This window comes from Panthera tigris, chromosome D2 (assembly GCF_018350195.1).
Source record: "Panthera tigris isolate Pti1 chromosome D2, P.tigris_Pti1_mat1.1, whole genome shotgun sequence".
NCBI classification, from domain to species: Eukaryota; Metazoa; Chordata; class Mammalia; order Carnivora; family Felidae; genus Panthera; species Panthera tigris.
Window position 1 is genome coordinate 10,979,227 of NC_056670.1, and position 25,568 is coordinate 11,004,794.

Sequence of the window (25,568 nt, forward strand, 5' to 3'; positions counted from 1 at the left end):
TGCTTTCTGTAAAAAATAGGCAAATTCACAGCACTGAAAAAAATAGTCTTCTCTTCAAACTATTCCCTACATGCACATGCACAATCTTCAGAGGGATTGTGAGTAAAGTGACTCTACATTTGTACTTCATAATGCTGATTGAACTAATAGTCATCTGTTTATTCCATTTTTTTTCATCGTGATAAGTGCACTCCTTAATCCCCATCACCCATTTCACCCATTCCTGTCACCCACCTCCCCTCTGGTAACCATCAGTTCGTTTTCTATAGTTAAGAGTCTGTTTCTTGGTTTGTCTGTCTCTTTTTTCCTTTGTTTGTTTGTTTTGTTTCTTAAATTCCACATATGAGTGAAATCATATGGTATTTATCTTTGTCTGACTTATTTCACTTAGGATTATAGTCTATAGCTTCATCCATGTTGTCGCAAATGGCAAGATTTCACTGTCTTTTATGGCTGAACAATATTCCATTGTGTATATACACCACATCTTCTTTATCCAATCATCTATCGATGGACACTTGGGCTGCTTCCATATTTTGACTGTTGTAAATAATGCTGCTATATATACACATAAGGATGCATGTAGCCCTTTGAATTATTATTTTCATTTTTTTTGGGTAAATATCTAGTAGCATAATTCCTGGATCATAGTACCTTATTTTTAATTTTTTTGAGGGACCTCCACACTGTTTTCCACAGAGGTTACCTCAGTTTTGGGGATGAGGATTTTCAAAATGAAGAAAGGTAACCTCCAGAGACCCCAGTTTGATATGAATCATCAAAACTAGCCACTAACATAAACACAGGGAAACCACATTTAACAAGCTTGTGGCCAGCATACTTGCAAAGAGCTATTTAACACTGAATGATAGAGCTGAACTTTAAAAATATTTTGGCTTTGGACTATGGTCTGACTCTAATTAAAGAAATGATCACGTATGTTAAAAATTATAAAATTTAGGGGTGCCTGGGTGGCTCAGTCAAATAAGCCTCTAACTCTTGATTTTGGCTCAGGTCATGATCTCGCAGTTTATGGGTTTGATCCCTGCATCTGTCAGGGCAGAGCCTGCTTGGGATTCTGTCTCTCTCTCCCTCTCTCTCTGCCCCTCCCCCCCCCATCTCTCTCAAAATAACTTAAAAAATTATAAGAATTAAAAATACATCAAATGTCAGGGGCTCTTGGGTGGCTCAGTCGGTTGAGTGTCGGACTTCGGCTCAGGTCATGATCTCACGGTTCATGGGTTCGAGCCCTGCATCGGGCTCTGCTGACAGCCCGGAGCCTGGAGCCTGCTTCGGATTCTGTGTCCCCCTCTCCCTCTGCCCCACCCCTGCTTGTGCTCTGTCTCTGTCTTTCAAAAATGAATAAACATAAAAAATTTTTTAAATAACGTTTTTATTTAAATAGAAAATATCAGACTATATTGCTCATAGGAAGGGTATTAATTTCATGAAAATTTTCTTTCAACCTACCTATTTTCATGTTTCCATAAATATACTGTATAAATGTGCTTCTTATTGTGGGTTCTATTTTTTTAATGTTTATTTATTTATTTTAAGAGAGGGAGAGAAAAAGAGCATGTGCACATGCACGAGTGAAGGAAAGGCAGAGAGAGAGAGGGGGAGAAAGAGAATCCCAAGCAGGCTCCATGCCATCAGCACAGAGCCCAACGTGGGGCTCACTCTCATGAACCATGACATTAGGACCTGAGCCAAAATCAAGAGCCAGATGCTTAACCGACGGAGCCACCCAGGCACCCCTGTGGGTTATGGTTTAAAATAAAGCTGGAAGGTAACAACTTTTCCTTATGCTCTGTAGCCTGTGCTCTCCCCCTGCTCCCATTCACTCGAGGCTACACCACAAATAACTTCCTTGCCCATTCTACTGGCTCCTGACCACCAGGACAGAAGCACATTCAAATCTCTCTCTTAAATACAAGTAAACAAACGGCAAACAAAAATAATCCCCCTTCAACGTCACAATTCCATCTAGATATTCTTTTTCTCTTCTCATCTCTCTCAATCTTCTAGTAAAGAAACATCTAGGCCACATCTCCTCACTCGTGGATCTCTGCTTAGTTCCCCATAATATGGCGCTAGCACCACCAATGGCCCCTCTCCATAATCTTCTGGAACTGTTCTCACCACGGTCACATGATGCCCATGTACTAAATCCTAGAGAAGTTTCAATTCTTACCTTATTCATCCCTATTCCTAGCAGCATACGATTCTGTTGACTACTCCCTTAGGTCTACAGCTCCTACATATGCTCATGCTTAAGATTCTCCACCTGCCTGTTTTTTTAACGGGTTTCTTTTCTTCTAGAAGGAGAAACATAAACCCATGTTTTTAGAGGCGCAGCCGCAGGCCTTCCCCTCTACAGAGGGGAAGAGACACCTTCTCTTTCTGGGCAAGACCATCCATGTCTATGACCTCGATTCCCTTCGAATGCTGGTAAATCCCAAATCTGTATGTATAAGCCATCCCTGATATACTGAATGTCAGGCACGAATGCCTCATCACATGTCTGACATCTCCACGTGGCTGTCTCACAGGCATTTTTTTTCCCAATATATGAAATTTATTGTCGAATTGGTTTCCATACAACACCCAGTGCTCATCCCAAAAGGTGCCCTCCTCAATGCCCATCACCCACCCTCCCCTCCCTCCCACCCCCCATCAACCCTCAGTTTGTTCTCAGTACACAGGCATTTTTAACTAACAAGTCCACAATGTAATAGGTCATCCTTCCTCTTCACTCCAGGCCCGCAATTCTCCCGGGCTCCCCATCTCAGTATCGGGTACCACCATCTACCCAACTGCCCACGTGAGAAGCTTCAGAGACACCCTGACTCCTCTTTTAATTCACCCCTTCATTCACCCTCCTACTGTGAGATATAAATGAAACAAAGACTCAGGAAATACTGTTACTATTTTCACATGCTCCACTTGTCACTGGACAGTCACGGACTCCCGTAAACCTTAGACTAAGCGGGCCTCCCAACTACGCACCAGCTCCTGTACCACTAACAGCACTGCTACCACTGAACTCGACACAGCTTTTTGCGATCACTTGCTTGCATTTTGTTTTCTCTCCCTCAGACTATCAACTCCAGGAAGGGTGTATGCATTTTCTTCTTATTGGCCATGTCATCGACAATACCTTGATGCCCAGTGAATATTTGTTGAATGAATGAATGAATGAATGAATGAATGAATGAGTGAATGTTTGGAAAATTAGCTCCCCGTAAATAAAATGTGAACAGGGAAACAATGGTTACCTGTCAAGGAAGTTTGAACAGAGATTCATTCAGCAAGTGGAAAATTAAGATTAATGCCTCTTCAGGCTTCTAGGATTTAACAGTATTTTATCTAGACCCCAAAATACATAGATGTTTATCCTTATGTCAGATGAAAGTGATTTCCCTTTATTCAAATTAAACATTAAAGTCAAGATGGATTTATTTACCTTTGCCATAATATCTGCATAAGCCATATATAAAAAATCTTCCTCCAGTTTGCTATGAAAAACAAGAACAACACATGAGTTTTTAAGTGGGAGGCTTGTCATGAGCAGAACTACCATCATGGTAAAATAACCTTTAGTTTTCAACCAGTATGCCCTTTTAAAATGAAATAAACACAAAACCTAGGCAAAGTCATCATTCAGAAATATTGTAGAATCAGCAAAGATCTCAGACCTACACGGCTGTCCCTGTCCCGCCTTACCTTCCAGAAGAGGCCTTCAAATCTCACAAAATAAATGGTCTAGTGACTTACACACAATGTATAGCTTTCATTTTCTTGAAACTACAGAAGCTGAAACAAGCAAATTTAAATGAGGTAGGGGCTTTGACAGCAGAAGCGATACTCGACATTGGATGGAAAGACTCCCCAAATTCTTATGCTACTATATTGCCCCAAAAATACAATGGTCATAGTGATTCTCAAAAATTAAGAAATATGTTTACTAATCCTTTTCTTACAGCGTATGGAAATCATTAATTCATGAAGAAAGGTTTCCATCAAAAATTACCTAATATTTGCAAAGCTATTTCAGCAGTTCAAAGCTTCAGCCATCAGAAAAATTCACTTATGAAAATACCTCATTACCTGACAAGGCCAGACAGAGGGTTGCTCTATGCTTAGGAATGAGATGATTTTGTTAGTTAGGAAATAATAAGAGAGAGAGAGAGACATCGTGAGAGAAGAATGGATCACATTGGCTAAGGGGGAGAAATGTGCATTATTATGGCATGCATAGAGGTCACATGAATTTATCTAGACTCTGAAAAGACTCGGGCGGAAAGGATTGATAATTAAATTATCTTCCGGCTTCTGCACGAACCAGAGGGAGGCCTTGGGCAAAGGAGGATTCCTTTTGTATGGCAGGGATGCAGATAAATGTTTTATAACCTCTCCAAGGTTTCCTCCACAGAGCGAATCTATGTAGTGCTCCCTAGGAGGAGCGGACGCTGAGCCCATTTTGACTACTGGGCATCTGAGTGCAAAGCTTACTTAACTACACAGAAGGTCAGCCTTTGTGGCTCCGGGAAATTCATATGAACCAGGCTGCAAAAGCCAAGGAAAATGGAGAACGCCCTCAAAATAGACCTCAAAGAAACGTCCTGTGGAGATGATGGTTCACCCACCTTCTAAGGTTTCTTAAGACCCACTGCACAATCTACCCAGGAAATTTGGGTGCCCACATTTTTTTGTGTACTGGAATTTGCTTTGGGTTCCTTTTTTTCATTTATGAAGGCCATTTGTGATGAAGAAAAAACTCATTTTATAAGATTCAGGATCAAGTAAATCCGCTGATGACTAGGTTGTTAGGAAAAACTGGAGCTCACAGGTAGACATCAAAGCCTGCACTTGCATGAATGTTGGTCCACAGGTGTGTGGCAGACTGGTCTTATCTTGGAACAATTCTCTCTCCTAACAAGAGTCAGATGAAATTGAAACATGAACATGTGACACACGGGATACTGAGACATGGGTTTCTTTATCTGTTCTTCCTATGCTCACACGAACCGTCCCAACCATACCATTTCTCTGTTAAAGCTGTTCGACTAAACAGAAGGATGAGCTGATGGAGGGGGTCGACTCTCTTCGTGCCTTCCTCTTCCTCTGGAGGGTCTGCTCCAGGTTTCTACAAAAAAACCAAATTGATAAAATTTCACACTGAAATGAAATGTTCACTCAAACTCAGGAGCGGTGTGAGGGTCAGGAACAATGAATAAAAGGAAAGCTATTTTCTTCCTGCTCTGGCGTGTGTGTGTGTGTATGTGTGTGTGTGTGCACGTGAGCGCACACGTGTGCACGCATGCTTTAGAGGCATTGTGCGTGCACGTGTGTGTTTTATATACACTGTGCATATGTGTGTGGGTTACATAATCAATGCAAAATTATGCAGCTTAAAAAAAGTTACTTAATAATTGGACCAAAAAACACTATGGGCAAGGATGACTCACATCACTTACAAATTCTGACTGCCATTCTTGGAAGCAGATTCACAACTGGGGGTGTATTTGGTACAGAGATGTCAGCTTTATGGAGGGCTCAATTTATAAAGAATTACAATAATATCCTAGGTTGTTCCAAGTATAAAAGTTTAGTCCACACAACACTGAAAATTGATTATTAAACATAGCATCGTCTTTGCCCACACAAGCAATGACAGGGAAAGAATGCTAAAAGTTAACGTGTGAACCACTTCTACATTTTTTATTTTCAGTTACTTTAAACTCACAAAGAATAGTTTTGTACTATTAGAACTTTTAACATGAGGAAAATTATAAAGCATTTTTACTGACTGTAGAGTTAATTAATCTTGACTGTCTGTTGAATGGTTTAATGACTTTTGTATCTCCAAGGCCTTACCCATTTAGACTGATTTTCTCTCTACATAAATGATGTTCTTTCCTGGATTTAAAGGTTAACATTGTAGATACTGGGTACACGTCTGTAAGATACCCAAAATTCTATTGGTTGTTTTGGTTCTAAAGCCAAACCAGAATTCATTTAAAATATATAGGGATAGTCAGGGTCAGGCTTTCATGAATTATATCAGTTTATCCAATATTCTCTGATAACTTGGGAGTTAAAAAAAAAATGTTTACAGATGAGGTCTTTAACTTGAGAATCAAGAAACGTCCAACTAGTCTGCAAAATTCCAGAGGACTATATGCCTGGAAATTTTCCTGAGAAGATAGTTTTCATCAGATATTTTTTAAAAATAACTTTAGGTTTATTTATTTTTGAGAGAGCGAGCAAGCGAGCATGAGTGGGGAGGGGCAGAGAGAGAGAGACACACACACACACAGAATCCGAAGCAGGCTCCAGGATCCATGCTGTCAGCACAGAGCAGGATGCGGGGCTCAAACTCATGAACCGTGAGATCATGACCTGAGCTGAAGCTGGAAACTTAACCAACTGAGCACCCTGGTTCATCAGATATTTAATCAGGTCCGCGACTTATAAAACATTAAGACTGGGGCGCCTGGGTGGCTCAGTCAGTTAAGCAGCTGACTCTTGATCTTGGCTCAGGTCATGATCTCATGGCTTCGTGAGTCTGAGCCCTACATGGGGCTCTGTGCTGATAGGGTGGAGCCTGCCTGGGATTGTCTCTCTCCTCTCTCTCCCTGCCCCTTCCCCACTTGCACAGTGTGCCCCTCAAAAGAAATAAACATTAAAAAAAAGATTTAAAAAAAAAGATGAAGACTCCTCTCCTCTCAGTACGAGAGCACCTTTACCTGTCCAAAATGGCGGGACCAAAAATCTAGTCTCCATCTAATGCATTTTACCATGACTTCCTGTTCTTCTTGCGTCTAGTCCCATCATTCTCTGCCTCATATATTTTTAAAAACCAGCTACCTTTCATTGGCTTTTGTTAACAACCCTCAACTTATTTTTGGTGGATAACTTCTATACGGTTCAGCTTTTATAGTTCTATGCTAGGTTCTAAGGTGTTTAAAGGTGCTCTGCAGAAGAATTTAAAAGAATAATCGAGTCAAAGCCTGGTTATAATAAACTTCTATCATTCACCTGAAATTTGGAATTGCTGGGTGCTGATGAGATCTCTGAAATAAGAAGAATAAGATGTTCCCTGAACATTGAATGCAGTAGCAGTCAAGAATAGAAAGTTTCCTAGGACTAACACTGCAATGGTGCTTTCTCTCTGCTGTGATAGGATAACCTGGTCACGCCAGCGTTACTCCACCAGACCCAAGCCCTCTTTCAACTTATAGCCCCATTAAGACATACTGCTAAATCTTCTATCAGCTTATCTTCAAAGTAGTGTTCTTCTGTTTCAATCCAAGACTTTTCGTATCCCTGAAGAAAGAGGTTAACGGCCCGGTGCCTAAAAAAGAAGCATAATTTCAAACAAAGAGTTTTTTTTGTTTTTGTTTCTGTTTTTAAATAAATTGGACAGGTGCTTTATCACTGGACTCTCGGTGCGCTCAAAGACAGAAGATAAAAATAAACTTCCCACTCTTGATTGCACAGGCAAGACATGGTAGTCAATAAGGCAAGGCTTCTCGTAGCACATTCTGACTTGCATTTAAATTCTGGCTCTGCCATTTCTAAGCTTCATAATGCTGGTCAACTCTTCACTTTACCAACATTCACTTTTTGTTCATTGATAAAACTGGGAAAACCCCATCTGCACTTCAGTCTGCAGAGACTTAAAATGAGATAAGCCATGTAAAGCACATGGGGTATATGGATGGTCATTAAGTGGTAGCTAGTATGATATCAAGTGGCTTTGGCAAAACAATATAATAAGGATTAATAAGGAATTAGTCAGTGGTTAACATTAGATACAGGCCCTGAGGATGACAAAACATAACGTATTGCATGAACTTAGTAGAGTATACATCCAAAGATTAAATACTGGAATACTGATGATAAGCGGTGGCCTAAGAAATAAAAAAATAAAAAAAAAAAGCGAGGACTAAAAGAACAAGTAAACTCATCATGAAGCCGATGAGAGGTATGGATAAGACACCACCATGGGAAAGGATAAGAGAAAGTCATGACCATAAGGGAACATCATAAGAAAGTTAGAAGTGTTAGGAGAAAGTCAGAAGTGTTAAAAGGAGACGTGTCATTACGGGATGGGAAGAAAGCTGAGCCCAATGGAACTAATGGTGAGTTACGGAGTCATGAGACACGTGGTTAGATAGGTTTATGAAGGGCCTGGAAAACCAAGGAGAGGAACTGACAGTGCATCTAGAATGCTAGAAATCACCATAAAGTCCTGTGCACGGGCCAGACATGACAAAGGACAGGCTCGACAATATTGGTACAAGAGAATCATCTGAGTGGCTTTGAAACGATACACTTGCTAAGCCCTCACAGAAATTCTCATCCAACAGGCTGAGGCTTGGATATTTCTTAAATGAATTTGAATGTATTTCCCAAAAGCGCCAGGTCTGAGCACCACTGCAATAAAGGATACAATTTTGAGAAGGTTACGTGAGAAAGTGGAACAGCAGATTCCATAACATCAGGGAAATCACCTCACAATCTGCTGCCATCAACCTGATATGAAGCAATAAACACGTGAGCCGGAGGGGTGGCCATAAAAGGAAGGATAGCAATGTGAAAAGAGATCTAAGAAAAATCTGATGGAATCTGGAGAATGACTGTACAGGACGGACCAGAAAAGGAGTAAAACTATGGATTCAAGGTTAATGTTCTATTGATTAACTGGTGACACCATAACTGAGTTAGAGAATTTAAAGTGGCACATGGTCTGAGGGGGAAATTAATGTATTTTATACTCAGTGAATGTGCCTTGGCAAGGAATCCAGCTGTCTCACTGAAAGGGGAAAGTGTGAAGTTTCTTTGTTTGCTTTGTTTGAGGGTTGGGGGAGGGGTTTGTATTTTGTGTTGTTATTCTCTGACTCATTTATTTATTCAAAGATGTTCTGAAGGTCAGTGTTCCAGGTACTAAGGATATACAATTGAATAAAACTCTAAAGGATCTCAAAGTCCAGGGGTGCATGGGTGGCTCAGTCGGTTAAGCAACTGACTCTTGGTTTCAGCTCAGGTCACGATCTCATAGTTCATGGGTTCCAGCCCCGCATCGGGCTCCACGCTGACAAGTCAGAGCCTGCTTGGGATTCTCTCTCTCTCTGCCCCTCCCCTGCTCAGCGTGCATGTTCTCTCTCAAAATAAATAAATAAACTTAAAAAAAAAGAACCAAAATAAAGGATCTCAAAGTCTGAATCAGAGAGACAAATAGGCCCAACCTTACAGGATCGTGCCTACAATGAGAGGTCTGTAAGAGTGTTCTGGAAACAAAGAGGAGGAAGTGTTCCATTTGCAAGGAGTTGAAGGGCATGGTTTGGTCAGAGATATTCCAAAAAAAGAGACGCAGTTGAGCTGAGTCCTGTTTACCAGATGTGGGGACGATGCCACTTATACAAAGCTCAGAGAGGAAAGAGCACAGTTTCTTAGGAAAACTGCAAGGAGGCTGAAATGGTACCTGGGCCACCGAGTCAGACTCAAATGTACCAGTTTCTCTGTTAACGAGTATGCCAGCTGTAGCTCTAAGAGAAGGTTGAGGGACGGTTAAACACCTTTCTGCTATTCCCATAAACTAGATCCATACCAGTTCTTTTCCCCAAGACCGAAAACCACAAGAAATAATAAACAGCAATGGACATTAACAGTGCTAAATTTGGTTCTAAGCACCCCCTATACCTCAATCCATTAAATAATCTGAACAACTCCATGGGGCAAATCTCATCATGGCACAAATGAGGAAACTATAACCAAGTCAGGTAAGAAACTTGACCAATGGTCAAGCATCAGCTTGCATGCAGCAGGCATCAGCTGACATGCCAGGGTTCAAATCAAGGCAGTCTGACTCCAAAGAGAGAGTTCCTAATTACCCTACCCTGCCTTACATACGTGAGCACAACTTCCTCGGTATTCAGAAGTGATTGAATAACTGCACCGCGCATCACAGTTCTCTGAGATCACCCAACAAAGAAAAACAAGCTCAGGCATTACACAAAAGAGCCAAGACTTGTTTTGCATTCTTCTCTCACTACTGCACTCCTGTTAAGGTAGACGCGATGCTCCTCCAGCTTACTAGGGAAAAAAGAACGTTCATCTATTGCCGACATTAAAAAAATTCTGACCTTGGCAGATTATATAAAGGAGCCATTCGGAAGCAGGCCACCACTGCCCTCTTCCTCTGCTTGGACAGAAGTTTGTGCCATACAGCTTTCTTCGATCTCTGTGGGTGCTCCACCTGAGGTAAAAACGATACAAACAAAACATTAAATATGTTGAACTCCGACTTACCCTCAACAATACTGTATTAAACAGCTGTGCCTTTTACATTAAAAACGTTTGGAATTACAATTCCCAAAGTACCCCTGCAATTATTATAGGAAAGCCCGTGTCCTAGAAGTCACCCAACGCTAAATTGGAAATAGTTTTGAATGCTGTGTATTTTCTTTAGTCAAAACAGAATATCTCTCCAGTAGTGTGTACTTAAGAAGCTATGTCATCTGTAAAATCAAAGAAATATAAAACCATTCTACATAAAATCATTTTGCAGCCTTTTCAGAATCTGGTTATGGTTCTAAAACATGTTTTCTGCCTATGCAAAAAAATCAACCTATTCTTATTTATGTATCCATTTCGACCAATTTTATCATGAGAGTTACAGCAGTAAACACGAATAGAGGCAGACATAGAAAATTCTACCGAAATTTCAACTGTTCCTTACTATAACAGGATGGGGAGAAAATGACAAGGCTTCAGGAACACATTACTAGGAGTGAGGAAAAGAATTTAATTTTGCAAAAATGTTAAAATACATTATTATTTTGTTAGATAGGGACAAATGAGAATTCAAAGTTGCAGTAAATGAGGCAAGCAAGCTATTTATTTAGCTAATGGTGTTTGGAGCTCCAAGAGGAAAAAGAGATTAATTATAAGTATTAGAGAGGAAAAAAACCAACAACATGGAATTCTAAATTAATTAGTAGTCTCTAGGTAATTGAGCACTGTACTTCCCAGACTGTAATATCTCCGGTGCATAGATGTAGATTTCTGGAAGAAATAAAAATGTTGCGTTAGCTAAAAAAATAAATCTAAAGTCTATTATCCTTTGCAGTAAAGGGTCAAAATATGAATTGTATAATGCCTGAAGAAAACATTAAGAGTGTCTGGACTAGAGTGGCTTAGAAATTTTAATGAAGCAACTTGTCTTTGGAAAGCACTTATTTATATCCATGATGGTCCTCCCTCCACAGGATCAGTAAACGCTTTGTGACAACTGTCCACTTCGATTTTCTTCTTGGTGGCTGTGTTAAGTGAATCAAGGCTGGTATCGTTCAACTAGACTCAATGCATTACAGTGCCAGTCTGATATTCAGGCTGTATGAGGTAGTTTTTTCTGGGAATAAGGTATTCTGATGGGTGTGGGTGATAGTCAACAAACACATTGCAATAGTGAGGCACTGAGGATACGGTAGTGACCATGGTAGAAAAGGTGTCTGCCATCATGAAGCTTATCACTTGGCAGCGCATTTTACTATATGTGAGAAGTGCTTAATGCCTCTCTTCTCACTGTCCAAATGCTGGGAGGTGCTGCTGTGTTAGCTTGGCTCGAGTTTAAGTGTTAGGAAATTCCAAGGAGACAGGTTACTCTCATGGACAAAAGTTACCAGATGTACAGCACAAAATATATAATTGCAAAGGTCGCTGATACCTACGATGAATTAAGTATTTGCTGCGCGCCCACTGTTTATGCACTGAGTTTGGCAGGTGAAGATACTCATCACAAGCTACTCTATGACTGAGTTACAAATAAACATCAGAATAGAGGTACTGAAGGCATGAATTCCTCTTGTGGTACATCCTCTGCTCTTTTCTATTCTTTGATAATTGATGATTTCTTTTTACTCATGTTCTTAACCATCTGTAAAATAGTTGGCCTGCACTAAAATCTGACCCCCTTACCTTTTCCTAGAAAATTCCTACTTCTCCTTTAAGATTATGGGGATCACCTACTTCATAACTAGATCAAGCCTGGACTCCTTTTATAGCCTCTTCAGCACCTTTTGTATCCCAGCACATCTGTATTATTGCATATTTATCTATCCACATGCTGTACTAGAGGATGACTCACTTGAGTAGACAGACCACGTTCAATTCCCTGAACCTGCGAAGTATAATGCTGCCATATGGTTGTGCACTCAAAAAATGTTCGGGGAAGGAATGACTGCTTCAGAAAATGAATCTCACTACTTTACAAATGACTTCATCCATTATGATTGAATACATGTGTCAATATGTAATATGTGAGTATAATAAAACTATCAGATTTCAATAAGCTTCATTTCATGTATCTAATACTCATTCAAGCAAATCCAGGTATATGCATAAAAACCAGGAAAAGTTAAAACCTTATGGTAGAACAATGCTGCCAGGAATAGTTCTCTGGTAGACATTTAATAGCCTTCTTAAATATGTGTTTCTTTCTTCTTTTTTTTAATGTTTATTTATTTTTGAGAGAGAGAGAGAGAGAGAGAGAGAGAGAGCGCCGTGGAGGGCAGAGAGAGAGCGAGACACTGAATCTGAAGAAGGCTCCAGGCTTGAGCTGTCAGCGCAGAGCCCGACGTGGGGCTTGAACTCACAAACTCACGAACCGTGAGATCATGACCTGAGCCGAAGTCAGATGCTTAACTGACTGAGCCACCCAGTCTCCCCAATAGCTTTCTTAAATATGTATAAACTCTGGAAAAACAACTCTAGGACTTTATATATCACTTAAAATTTCATTACCTTAAGTTTTGTCTTCTGTTGAGTGATGATTTGTACTTATTTAATATTTCATGGAGATATTGAGGGAAATATTAAGTTCATTATATAGTACATATTACATATGTATATTACATATGTTATATATTATAAATATTGTGGTGTTACACAATGTGAGTACATGTCCATAGCCATATGGTTTGAGAGTATCCTAGCTACATCTCATCAGGTATAGTGACAGATCGCATGACACTGGAGAAGTTATTAATGTTTGAGGGTCACGTAAGTAAACAAACAAGGAAATTAAAAGGATATTACGTTAGGTGATATCTGTATGTGACTTAACTGGTCAAGGCAGGGATGAAATATCACCAGATAATATAAAATAGAAATCAAAGAAAAATCTTTGTCATTGTTATGCTAAGATATTCTGCAAAACATTTACGTGACAAAGTTCCTGAGATGACACAGGCCATTTTATGATTTTATGTGTACTGTAAAAATGTGAGATCTGCCACATCAGGTAAAGGTTGTCATGAAAGCCCAGTGACAGATCACACTGTTGGGTTCACACTGAACTCCCTCACTCTGGTGTCATTTTGCCAAATGGACCTTATTAGACACAGGGACAATGTCCCTCTATTGCAAATATCTTACCTAGGCCAGAAGATTCCTTACACAAAAACGTAACCCACTGATGGATAATTTTTCGAATACTCTCAATTTGAGAATTGTTAAACAAAGGTAATGAATACAGAAGTCAAACACATAGTAAACTTTGTAGTTTAAAATAGGACACAACTGAAAAATTATATAAAAGCACTATTCTCACACAGTTTTAATATCGATGCCGTAGCTGTTATCTAAATATATTTATTGCTGATCTTGGAGAAAATTAGCTCAAAAATATCTCTAATAAAAGGAAAGTTGAGGCAAGTAACCAAAAAAACTCAAATATTGAACTAGTGAAAGCATCTCAAACATGTTGTTATGAGCAGTAATAAAAAAATGATACATAGAACATGAAATCAGGTAACTCCTGAAATTTTTGTTAGAATGATTTAAAATTAAGTGTATAATCCTATTTATCTGTATAAATATGGAAATATTTTGGGGCACCTGGGGGGCTCAGTCAGTTAAGCATCTGACTCTTGATTTCGGCTCAGGTCATGATCTAATGGTTGTGAGGATCGAGAACTGCTTTGGGCTCTACACTGACAGCATGGAGCCTGCTTGGAATTCTCTCTCTCTCCCTCTCTCTCTGCCTCACCCCTGCTTGCACATGCACATACTCTCTCTCAAGATAAATCAATAAAATTTTAAAAAAAGAAATACTTTGAGAAAAGACAATAAAACAAAGGCCGTGATATCTCAAACTATATTACCTATATATTGCTACAAAAATTACAAGCTTGGAAATTTGCTTATTAGGTATAAGCACTCCTGAATCATATATTATTTATAATGAGTGAGCTGAACACACGTGTTTTTGGCCCACCCATAGCTAACAAATTAACACATACCATCTTTGAAATGTTTTTACACGGTTAAGGCAAATACTATGGAATCCATGCTGAGTCTAACCTGCTCAAGATGAAAAAGCACATTTGCTATATCTAATACTCTCTCTACGGTCTTCTCTGGATCTGATGTATCTTCAGTCCTGTTCGGTAAGTCTTTGTAAAGAGCCATTTGCCATCTGATAGCAGGATCCTCCAACTGCATGAAAAAGGAAAAAAGTTTCAAAAATACAAGGTTACGATGTAAGGAAGGGAAGACCTACTTTACTGGGTGTAGCCCAGTGTCAAAACACCATGAAGAGATCAACACAGAGAAAGACCTTGTATTCGTGAAATTTACCATGCAGTGGGGAAGACAGAAATTAAATATGTACAGTTGCGAGGAGAGCTACTCAAGAGAAAGATAAGGTATCATGAGCTTGGACCTAACCTGCTGGTGGCTGTTAAGATTCCCCTGAACAAGTGAAGTTTTACCTAGAATGTAAGGATGAGCTGGATATGATCAAGGCAAGGAAGTAGGCAAAGTGATCTATCTTTCTCTTCCCCTTTCACGGTCAAACACTGAAAGATTTACATACTTACTTTTACAGGCAATGATACAGGATCTCATTTATCTATAAATATAGGGACTCTGCAACTGAGTTTAGTCTCATTGAAACAAAGATATCAAATATAAAACAATGGAGGAATATAAAATCATATTCTTATAATAAAGGAGTCTTTTTAAAATTGTCAAATTTCCTGAGTGGGAGATACAACTGAATTCTGTATGTTTTTGAGAAAGATTATTATAAAATCGTAGAAACGGACAAATATAAACATCTTTATAGGGAAAAGATCACATTACTTCAAAGAAAGAATATAGAATAACTATATTATTGAAAATAGGCAAAGTCATCCCTGTATGTTTCTCTTCCCCTTTCAAGTCTCCATGAAAACTGGGGGACTGAGGGTAATGAAGCAGAAGTAAATGGACAAATCTAAAACTTCACAACTCCCAGCCCAAGAAAGCATAGTTTGACATGTGAAAAATAACTCATCTAGGGGCAAACGCAGGATTTTATACACTGAATGGCTTGTAGACACCATCTGTCCTTTGATAAAACAAAATATTTTTCCTCCACATACTTTTTTTCATTTGAGGACTGTGCCTGGTGCTTCCAGACAGAAATACGCATTTTTACTTATATTTGGTAAAATAAGTAGCATCTTTATTCTTTCTCATATAAAATTACTTCTTTTGGCCCCCAGGATGACCCATCCTACAACTTCAAGACAATACATTCAAGAAGGTGCTAGGAATAAAAGAATTCATCTTCTGTAAGTCTGTGTGTCCCCATAATATATGTGCCTGACTCTTCACAAAACAAGTATAGACTGAAATATCAAAAAGAATATGCATTCATTACTGCTTTATTTTCAGGTCTCATTCAGTTGGAAGTGAAATGCTGATCATAAATGTGTTTCCTTCTCTGCTCTCCTCTCTCTTTCTGACTCCCCAAGACACAACATAAATTGCCCTCAGTACTACTATAAAAAACTTCTAGAATATAATCGGATTTCCTTCTGCTTCTTCAAGACATCGTTTTTTATTTATTTCCTTAGAAGAGCATAGAACCTTCGTTCAGAGGTACTGAACATCTCCTGTCTCTACTCAGTAATGGTTGTCCTGGACCATGTTTCTCAAAGTGTGGTCTTGAGTCCCGGGGATCCCGAGACCTTTGCATGGACTACAGGATCTCCTCAAACACCCATATATGAAGCATAAACCCTTCACCTGAGGTTCAGGCAGAGGCTTTACTAATACATTTTAAAATCCTCATAATCGTTTTGCAATCTGAGAAGAGATCGAACTCTAAAAGGCATTCATCTCCCATTCTGGCCAAGTTATTACTAAATAATATGAGTACCTACACATCAAAGTGCACACGAAATGTGCTCTAAATCAGTGTCTGTGCCTTGTGAATATTGGAAAGGTATGTCTCACCTTTATCATATTGTGCTCGTAAGTGTTAAAAGAAGAATATGGTTTTGATCTTGGAAAGAAACATTTTAATACCCAGAAAAGCAAACGTTATGCTGTGGTCACTATTTGTTAACATTTGGACACTGTGATAATTGAAAAAATTTCCCAGAAGGGACACCAGAATACAAGCAAATAGGCTGAATCAAGATAACAAATTGCTAGACTTCTTACATTGCATAACGGGTTCTGTAAACAAATGAACAATTTATCCCCTAGTATGAAAAATTTCCAAATAATTGTACTACAAAGTAGTACAAAAAGTACTTACTTCTAGCAATTTTTTTTTTACCCACATTTATGTTTTCCTTTACCTCCCTAGGTAAATTCATTTATTCATCTATTTCTATTACAGCAAGTCTTAATATCTCCTATGTACTAATGACTTCTAATGACCTATATTTAATTTCTGGAATGAAAAAGTTCAAATTCTTATGGCCACCTATCTCCATGTCCCAAAAGTCCTCAAACTCAGCTAATGAAGGAAATTTCCAACCTTTATTTCAAATGGTGACATATTTTTTTTCAAAGTCTAAAAATCTTTGGTGATCTACGTTGACTTTTTAAAGTAAATAAAACACATTACTTATCTTGAGAGTCTTTAATACCAAGAGTTTTGCAAGTAGAATAAAGACTGATTAAAATAATATGTTTTCACTATTTGAATTGCTAAAGTGACATTACTTGCAATACTATTCTAAAGAGAGATTCACTAAATTCATAAATACCATGTACTTAAATTTGGCTTACCTTGCCTTGTAAATGAATATTACTGCGGATTATATCTCGTACTTCATCCTCAGTGTCTTTCTGTCAAGAAATAAATGTTACCTAAAAGAAGTCTTACCATGAATGCATCAACTGTCACAAGTCAACAGAAGTAACTCCAGCCTCTTTTGAAATAGTGTATGTCTGCCCAAACCTACGTACAGGGTTTCAAACACACCACAAATGCGGGGGATTCTTTTTCAGACTATTTCTTGATACTGCTGTGAACCGGAAACAAGGTACCAACTTACATCGACTCTACGGGAAGTGTCTTAAGACTCACTGGAATGGAATTTCTGGTTCACAAAAAGTGGGGGCAGAGGTGTGTTCCCTTGTGATCAAACAGGGGTATATCTCCATCATTCTCTGAACTCTCCAGAAAGTAATTTTGGCATTTAATACTACCCCCCTCTGATCCAGTAACAACAAGGAAATACCCTGAGAATCAAATACTAGAATGACCACCACCAGAACTGCATCTGTGCAGCCCATGGTGACACAATGTCCCCTCGATTTGCTTATCTCAGGGTATCCAATTCTGGATATTCAGAGAGGTGCTTCTGCGTGGGTATGGGGGTAAAAGAAAATGTCCTCCCATTTACATAAATATAAAATAATGATCCCGCTGTATATTCTTGAAAAAGTGCATCTAGGTAGCCACCAAGAGAAAAAACAGAGGTCATAAAGAAATCTTGAGAACTGAAATGTTGATGCTTGCCAAGTCGAAGAGTCAACTTGGTTGACTTAGAAAGTCAACACCTTATCTAACCACGATCAGCACAGTCCATGATGCTTCTCACACTGAAAAATTATCCCTCCTAAATTTGAATACATTTTTCATAACAAATTTTATATAGGAGTTCATATGAAATCCATTTTTTTTCCCGCTGCCAGCAACTTGTTTGCATCTTTTCTACTGGGTTTCAGAATATTCCCTGGAGGTGATCAACATAATTTAGAAATGAAAAATAGCGCCCCCCCCCCCAAAAAAATGGGCAGTCTTTGCATACACAGAAAAACTGCTTACTCAAACATCTAACGGAAATGAAATCCTGACACAGACCAGTGAGAAAAAGGGAGTCTAAACATTTGAGTCTGGAGGTCAAGTGATCATTACCACCGGTATGAACAGGAAAGTTACCATACTAAATCGGTTTTTGGCCAGAGCGATGAGCTCCTGGTCCCCAGGGGCACAGATGTTCAACCCAATGGGCAGCAACCGCTTCAGAGCTGCCACAATGAGAGAGGTCTGCGTGGAGTACCGATCTCCTTTGCGCTTCATCTTCTTCCTTTCCTGATCAGAGACAGCGGCCTGGGGAACAAAGACAAGTTTTGGAGTCGGTGACTGCTTTTCCCACACTCAGAACTAGGAGCCTTGGGGCGCCTGTATGGCTCAGTCGGTTAAGGGTCTGACCTCTACTCAGGTCATGATCTCACAGTTTGTGGGTTCGAGCCCCGCATCAGGCTCTGCGCTGACAGCTGGGAGCCTGGAGCCTGCTTTGGATTCTGTGTCTTCCTCTCTCTCTGCCCCTCCCCTGCTCATGCTCTGTCTCTGTCTCTCTCAAAAATAAATAAACGTTAAACAAAATTAAAAAAAAATTGGAGTCTCTTCTAACTTGATAGTGGTTCGAACTTCCTTCTTTCTTTGGTCCCTATTTTCGAGAATACTTTTCCTCTCTCCTTCTTAGCATCTCTTGCTAATTTTAAGTCCTACTCTCCTATTCCCAGGTCATTACAATTCACTGGTGTGCTTTCTACATGCTTTTAGAAGAAAAACGCAAATTGCGATTTTAGAGAAGCAGATGGATATATGTAAAGTCCATAGTAATTTCTGATATTATATGTTTAATAGTTTTCAATGCTTAAGAGGAAAAATTTAAGAATGTATGGTTTAATGAAAGACCTAAACGTAAGACAGGAAGCCATCAAAATCCTCAAGGAGAAAGCAGGCATAAACCTCTTTGACCTTGGCTGCAGCAACTTCTTACTTGACACGTCTCCAGAGGCAAGGGAAATTAAGGCAAAAATGAACTATTGGGACCTCATCAAAATAAAAAGTTCTGTACAGCGAAAGAAACAATCAGCAAAACTAAAAGGCAACTGATGGAATAGGAGAAGATATTTGCAAACAACAATCAGATAAAGAGTTAGTATCCAAAATCTATCAAGAACTTATCAAACTCAGCACCCAAAAAACAAATAATCCAGTGAAGAAATGGGCAAAAGACAGGAATAGACACTTCTCCAAAGAAGACATCCAGATGGCTAACAGACACATGAAAAAATGCTCAACATCACTCATCATCAGGCAAATACAAATCAAAACCACAAGGAGATACCACCTTATACCTGTCACAAGGGCTAACACTAACAACTCAGGTAACAACAGATGTTGGTGAGGATGTGGAGAAAGAGGATCTCTTTTGCACTGTTGGTGGGAATGCAAACTGGTGCAGCCGCTCTGGGAAGCAGTACGGAGGTTACTCAAAAAACTAAAAATAGAACTACCCTACGACCCAGCAATTGTACTAGGCATTTATCCAAGGGATACAAGTATGCTGTTTCAAAGGGACACATGCATCCCCTTGTTTATAGCAGCACTATCAACAATAGGCAAAGTATGGAAAGAGCCCAAATGTCCATCGATGGATGAATGGATAAAGAAGATGTGGTATATATATTCAATGGAGTATTACCCAGCAATCAAAAAGAATGAAATCTTGCCATTTGCAAGTACATGGATGGAACCAGAGGGTATTATGCTAAGCGAAATTAGAGCAAGACAAATATCATATGACTTCACTCATATGAGGACTTTAAGACAGAGAACAAATGTACACAAGGGAAGGGAAGCAAAAATAATATAAAAACAGGGAGGGGGACAAAACATAAGACACTCTTAAATATGGAGAACAAACAGAGGGTCACTGGAGTGTTTGTGGAAGCGGGGGATGGGCTAAATGGGTAAGAGGTATTAAGGAATCTACTCCTGAAATCATTGTTGCACTATATGCTAACTTGGATATAAATTTTAAAAATAAATTAAAATTAAAAAAAGAAATCTAACCAAAAAATAAATAATAAAAACGATTTTAGGGGTGCCTGGGTGGCTCAGTAAGCTAAGCATCTGATTTTGGCTCAGGTCATGATCTCATAGTTCGTGGATTTGAGCCTGCAACGGGATCTGTGCGGACAGCTCAGAGCCTGGAGCCTGCTTCGGATTCTGTGTCTTCCTCTCTCTCTGCCCCTTCCTTGTTTGTGCTCTGTCTCTCTCTGTCTCAACAATTAATAAATGTTAAAAAAAAAATTTTTTTTAAATAAATAAAAATAAAAAAGAATCCCAAGAAACTCCAGCTACCAAGCCAGTCGGTGCCCATCCCCCAACTCTATCCCCTAGGACCTTCCTGGAACTCATGGGTCATGCCAAAGGCTGGGGGCAGGGCAGGAGAGCTGGGGGCACAATCCCTCTGTGCCCAAGAAGGCCGTCACTGCAGGATGAATTGAAATCCATGCAATCCCACGTGGCCTTCAGAAGAACCTCCTCCTATAGATCCAAACCAGCTAGAGATGTTCCTGTCACTCCTCTCAAGCCACCTTGTCTGTCTGTTCAGTTTAACTGCCGATGCCTCTCAGGCAGTGGGTTTGTTCAAACTGAAGCTCAAGAGAATTATAACGTATAGGGTCATATTTAACAAGTAAGGAAGACTCATACATAGAATCTGATGAATAAACTATCTTATTGTTCAAAAAAAAGGAATATATAGCTTATTTTTGTTTGATAGATGCTTGGTTTGAAATATACACATGCTCTCACTCTCACACACATGAACACAGTGTATATAAGACTATTATAAAATACATTAGCCTTTTATGCAGTCTTCAAACACGTCTCCCTAGGGCATTAACCCCTCTCTAGTGGAAACAGATGTAATATACTAACTCATATAACATAAATATTCAGGATTAGATCTCTGGACGGCCTGTTCACATCTGAGTAGTGCCATGCTACCTCAGGGTTCTTTTGGGATTTTGTTGAATTTTATGTTCATGTGTCAGGGTCACTTTCAATGCCGAATCTAATTTTCACTGGGTAGTAAGTGTCATTCTTTCTATTAACAGGGCATATGCTAATGTCAAAACGAAAATAATTGTCCCATATCCACTGCTTTGTACTTGTTAAATTTCTTTGTAGCAATAACACTGCAGATATCTTCATGACAGTGACATACTGTAATAGTTTCGGTCTACCGAGAAAAAAAACAGAAGAGAACTTAACATACAAACAATATGCTTTCCCTATGTTGCTATCACAACATGATGTTGAAAGAATTTTTTCACATTATGTAGTAAAATAATGGAGTCATCATGAAGTAATGGTGCCTTATATATTGTTAATTATATTATATGACATATTTACTATGACATATATTATACATAGAGTATATGTTGATATATCAAACCTATAATATTTGAGCCACAGCAATAAGAATTATATTCAGTTTCCAACGAAATGGACTTACTGCATGGACCCTGTTCTTAACTGTACCAATTCATAAGAGATTATTTTCAGTATATTTAGTGGAAAAAAAAAACCCTATGAATAATTATTTGTGCCATTAAATTAACTCATAAAAATAATGGATCAGTTGTTTTATTTTATTTTTTAATTTTTTTTTTAACGTTTATTTATTTTTGAGACAGAGAGAGACAGAGCATGAACGGGGGAGGGGCAGAGAGAGAGGGAGACACAGAACCGGAAGCAGGCTCCAGGCTCCGAGCCATCAGCCCAGAGCCCGACGCGGGGCTCGAACTCACGGACCGTGAGATCGTGACCCGAGCTGAAGTCGGCCGCTTAACCAACCGAGCCACCCAGGCGCCCCTGGATCAATGGTTTTAAATGAGCTCTTTGCTCATTTAAAAATGAAGGAAATGTAACCACAGTGATAAAAATAATTATCCAAATGAGGAACCAACATCCTAAAAAGTAAACAAATTGATACAAATGATTGCAAACATATTTCTATCCAATTCTGGTAATTCAGCTTCAGCAAAACAATATCATACAATACATTAATGTCTAAATTTTGTTGGTGTTATGGTTTTCTTGACCCTAACTTGTAAAGATTTTTGATTTTATGGTTGTATAAGTACAAGGGGCTTATACCTGGTTTGAAATTTATAAATATTCAAGTGACCCTACAATAAGACTAATTGAAATCAACACTAAGGGCAATTATAAACTGCTCCATTTTGAGAAACACTAGACAAATGAACTCCTCCTTATGCTCAAATAATAATCTTGCATTGTATACCACAGGAAATCTATAAACTGAAAAGAGAAATTAATACATCTTTGAACACTTCCAGTGATGATATAGTCCACTTCCACTATAAAGAAATGAAATCTACAATCAAATATGCTTATGTACGACTATATCAATTGGGTTTTTTTTTAATGATATAGTATGACTCTATCAATCGGGTTTTTGATGTTTATTTATTTTTGAGACAGAAAGAGACAGAGCATGAGCAGGGGAGGGGCAGAGAAAGAGAGGGAGACACAGAATCTGAAGCAGGCTCCAGGCTCTGAGCTGTCAGTACAGAGTCCGATGCAGGGCTCAAATTTGTCAACCGCGAGATCATGACCTGAGCCGAAGTCGGATGCTCAACTGACTAAGCCACCCAGGCACCCCTATCAATTGGGTTTGTTTGTTTGGTTGGTTGGTTGGTTGGTTGGTTGCTGGCTGTTTTCTCACCAGACTATGGAGCTCCATCAGGGCAGGGGCCAAACTTGGTCTGCTCCTTTCTATTCATTCATTCATTCATTCATCCATTCACTCTTCATTCATTCACTCACATAACTCATTATTTATTTTAAAGAGTTTTTTTAATGTTTTTTTAAATTTATTTTTGAGAGAGAAAGAGAATATGAGCAGGGGAGGGGCAGAGACAGACAGAAACACAGAATCTGAAGCAGGCTCCAGACTCTGGGCTGTCAGCACAGAGCCCAACACGGGGCTCGAACCATGAGATCATGACCTGAGCCGAAGTTGGCGGCTTAACTAACTGAGCCACCCAGGAGCCCCAAAAGAGTTTTTTTTAAGTTTATTTATTTTGAGAGAGTGAGAGAGAATGTAAGCAGAGGAGGGGCAGAGAGAAAGGGAGAGAGAGAATCCCAAGCAGACTCCAGACTGTCAGTGCAGAGCCTGATGCGGGGCGCGATCTAGTGAACCATGAGATCATGACCTGAGCCACAATCAAGAGTCAGATGCTTAACCAATGGAGCCACCCAGGGGCCCTTCCAGTATTTAGAACCAAGCACCCCATCTTGCCCCTAGGAGCTGCTCAATAATTTGAGCAGAACTGCTAACACTACTGAATCTGCATGATATTTCATTTGCAACCAATTCCTAACATTCGAATCAGAGGTGAATTTTCAACAGCATGGTCGATATGGGCATCATATTTAAACAGAAAAGTAGGGTCAGCTGATCCCCATCACGAATCAGTCTCTTTCTCTCTCTCAGGCACACACACGCATACACACACACACACACACAATTTCACCTAAAATAAAATTTAATACAGGATCACGAAAAAGGGAAGACTTTTCTAATAGTCCTACAGTGAAATAGCCTCCCCAAACAAAACAAAAATCATAGATATTTACTAATGTTTTTTTCAAAAAAAATTCAGATATATTAATTATAAAAGTGAATCTCATCACATCAAAAACACAAGAGATGACAAATGCCGGCGATTATATGGAGAAAAAGAAACCCGTGCTCACTCTTGATGGGAATGTAAATTGGTGCAGCCACTGTGGAAAACAGTATAGACGTTCCTCAAAAGTTAAAAATAGAACCACAGGACGCAGCAATTACACTCTTGGGTATTTAGCAAAAGGAAATGAAAACAGGGTCTCAACATGTCTGCACCCTCCTGTTCATTGCAGCGTCAGTCAAAAGAGCCAAGATATGGAAACAACCTATGCATTCATGCATGGATATATGCACACAGTGGAGTGTTATTCAGCCATAAGAAAGAAATCCTGCCATTTGCAACAACACGGATGAACCCTGAGGGCATTATGCTAAGTAGATAAGTTAGAGAAAGACAAATACCATATGATACCACCTATATGTGGAATCTGAAAAAGCCAAACTGATAAAAACAGAGAGGAGAGTGGTGGTTACCAGGGGCCGGGAGGTGGGGACAACAGGGACATGCTAATCAACGTGGACACATCTCCCATTATAAGATAAATATAAGTTCTGGGGATCTAATATACAGCAGAGTGATTGTAGCTAATGATCGATCCTGTGTTGTCTACTTGAAAGTTTCTAAGAGAGTAGATCTTAAGTGTCCTCACCACAGGAACAAATGGTAATTATATGACATGATGTTAACCAATGCTACGGTGATAATCAGGTTGCAATACGGAAGTGTATCAAGTCAATCTGTTGTTGATTTGTTCACCTGACACTGCACACTGTTATATGCCAACTGTATGTTAATAAAGCTGGAAAAGATAGTGAGCCTAGCTTTAAATAAATAAGGCCAGGTGCTACATTTCAACAGGAACTGAAATCTTAAGAAAAAACAGGACAGAATTCTATAACGCAATAGGTAAAACCCCCTATTTTTTTTTCTCACGTCAACAAACTAACAAGAGTTTGTAATAGATGCTTTCTTTAAAAAAAAAATTATAATCTTTATTTATTTTTGAGAGAGAGAGACAGAGGGTGAGCGGGAGAGGGGCAGAGAGAGAGGGAGACACAGAATCCAAAGCAGGCTCCAGGCTCTGAGCTGTCAGCACAGAGCCCGATGCAGGGCTTGAACTCAGGAACTGTGAGATCATGACTTGAGCTGAAGTCAGCTGCTCAACTGAGACACCCAGACCCATGGATGCTTTCTGTATATGGGTTTTTTTGGTGTTTTTGTTTTTTAAGGTTATTTATTTATTTTGAGAGACAGAGGGAGCACAAGTGGGGGAGGGGGCAGAAAGAGAGAGAGAGAGAGAGAGAGAGAGACTCCCACCCTGGCTCCACTGCCAGCACAGAGCGCAACATGGGGCTCGAACTCACCAACCGCGAGATTATGACCTGAGCCAAAGTCAGACGCTTAACCGACCGAGCCACCCAGGCGCCCCTGCGTATGTTTTTAAAAAAGTCATGCCATTAAAAACTTCAGCAATGCTGGCAATACAATGATGCAACATTGGTACCAATGCAACAGTGAGTCTGGAAAATCAACAGTAAAATAAGACACCTACACATGCCCAGGTTAAGGACCAAATTTCAAACTCTTTAAAGTCAAATCTTAGATTTATCCATATTAATTAAGTAGCCACCATGCACCAAGCGCTGCATTGAGCTTTCAAGTTACCATGTGAATAAAATATGTTCCCCGCCCCTGCAGAATGTTGGGTCTTAAAGAAGTCACAGGGGCTGCCGCCCAGAGTGCTC

At 39.4% G+C, this 25,568-nt stretch overlaps 1 protein-coding gene across 1 annotated transcript in view; it reads right to left on the minus strand.

Annotated features, from left to right (window-relative positions):
- RYR2 (ryanodine receptor 2) overlaps positions 1-25,568 on the minus strand; it is a 753,483-nt gene that overhangs the window by 98,353 nt on the left and 629,562 nt on the right. Inside the window, exons 72-79 of the mRNA XM_042960054.1 lie at positions 18,242-18,412; positions 17,083-17,142; positions 14,374-14,508; positions 11,032-11,076; positions 10,155-10,267; positions 7,264-7,360; positions 5,046-5,149; positions 3,467-3,518 (exon numbers count right to left, since the gene is read on the minus strand). Coding sequence (XP_042815988.1) covers positions 3,467-3,518; positions 5,046-5,149; positions 7,264-7,360; positions 10,155-10,267; positions 11,032-11,076; positions 14,374-14,508; positions 17,083-17,142; positions 18,242-18,412 — 777 coding nt within the window. The remainder of the gene's footprint in view (positions 1-3,466; positions 3,519-5,045; positions 5,150-7,263; positions 7,361-10,154; positions 10,268-11,031; positions 11,077-14,373; positions 14,509-17,082; positions 17,143-18,241; positions 18,413-25,568) is intronic.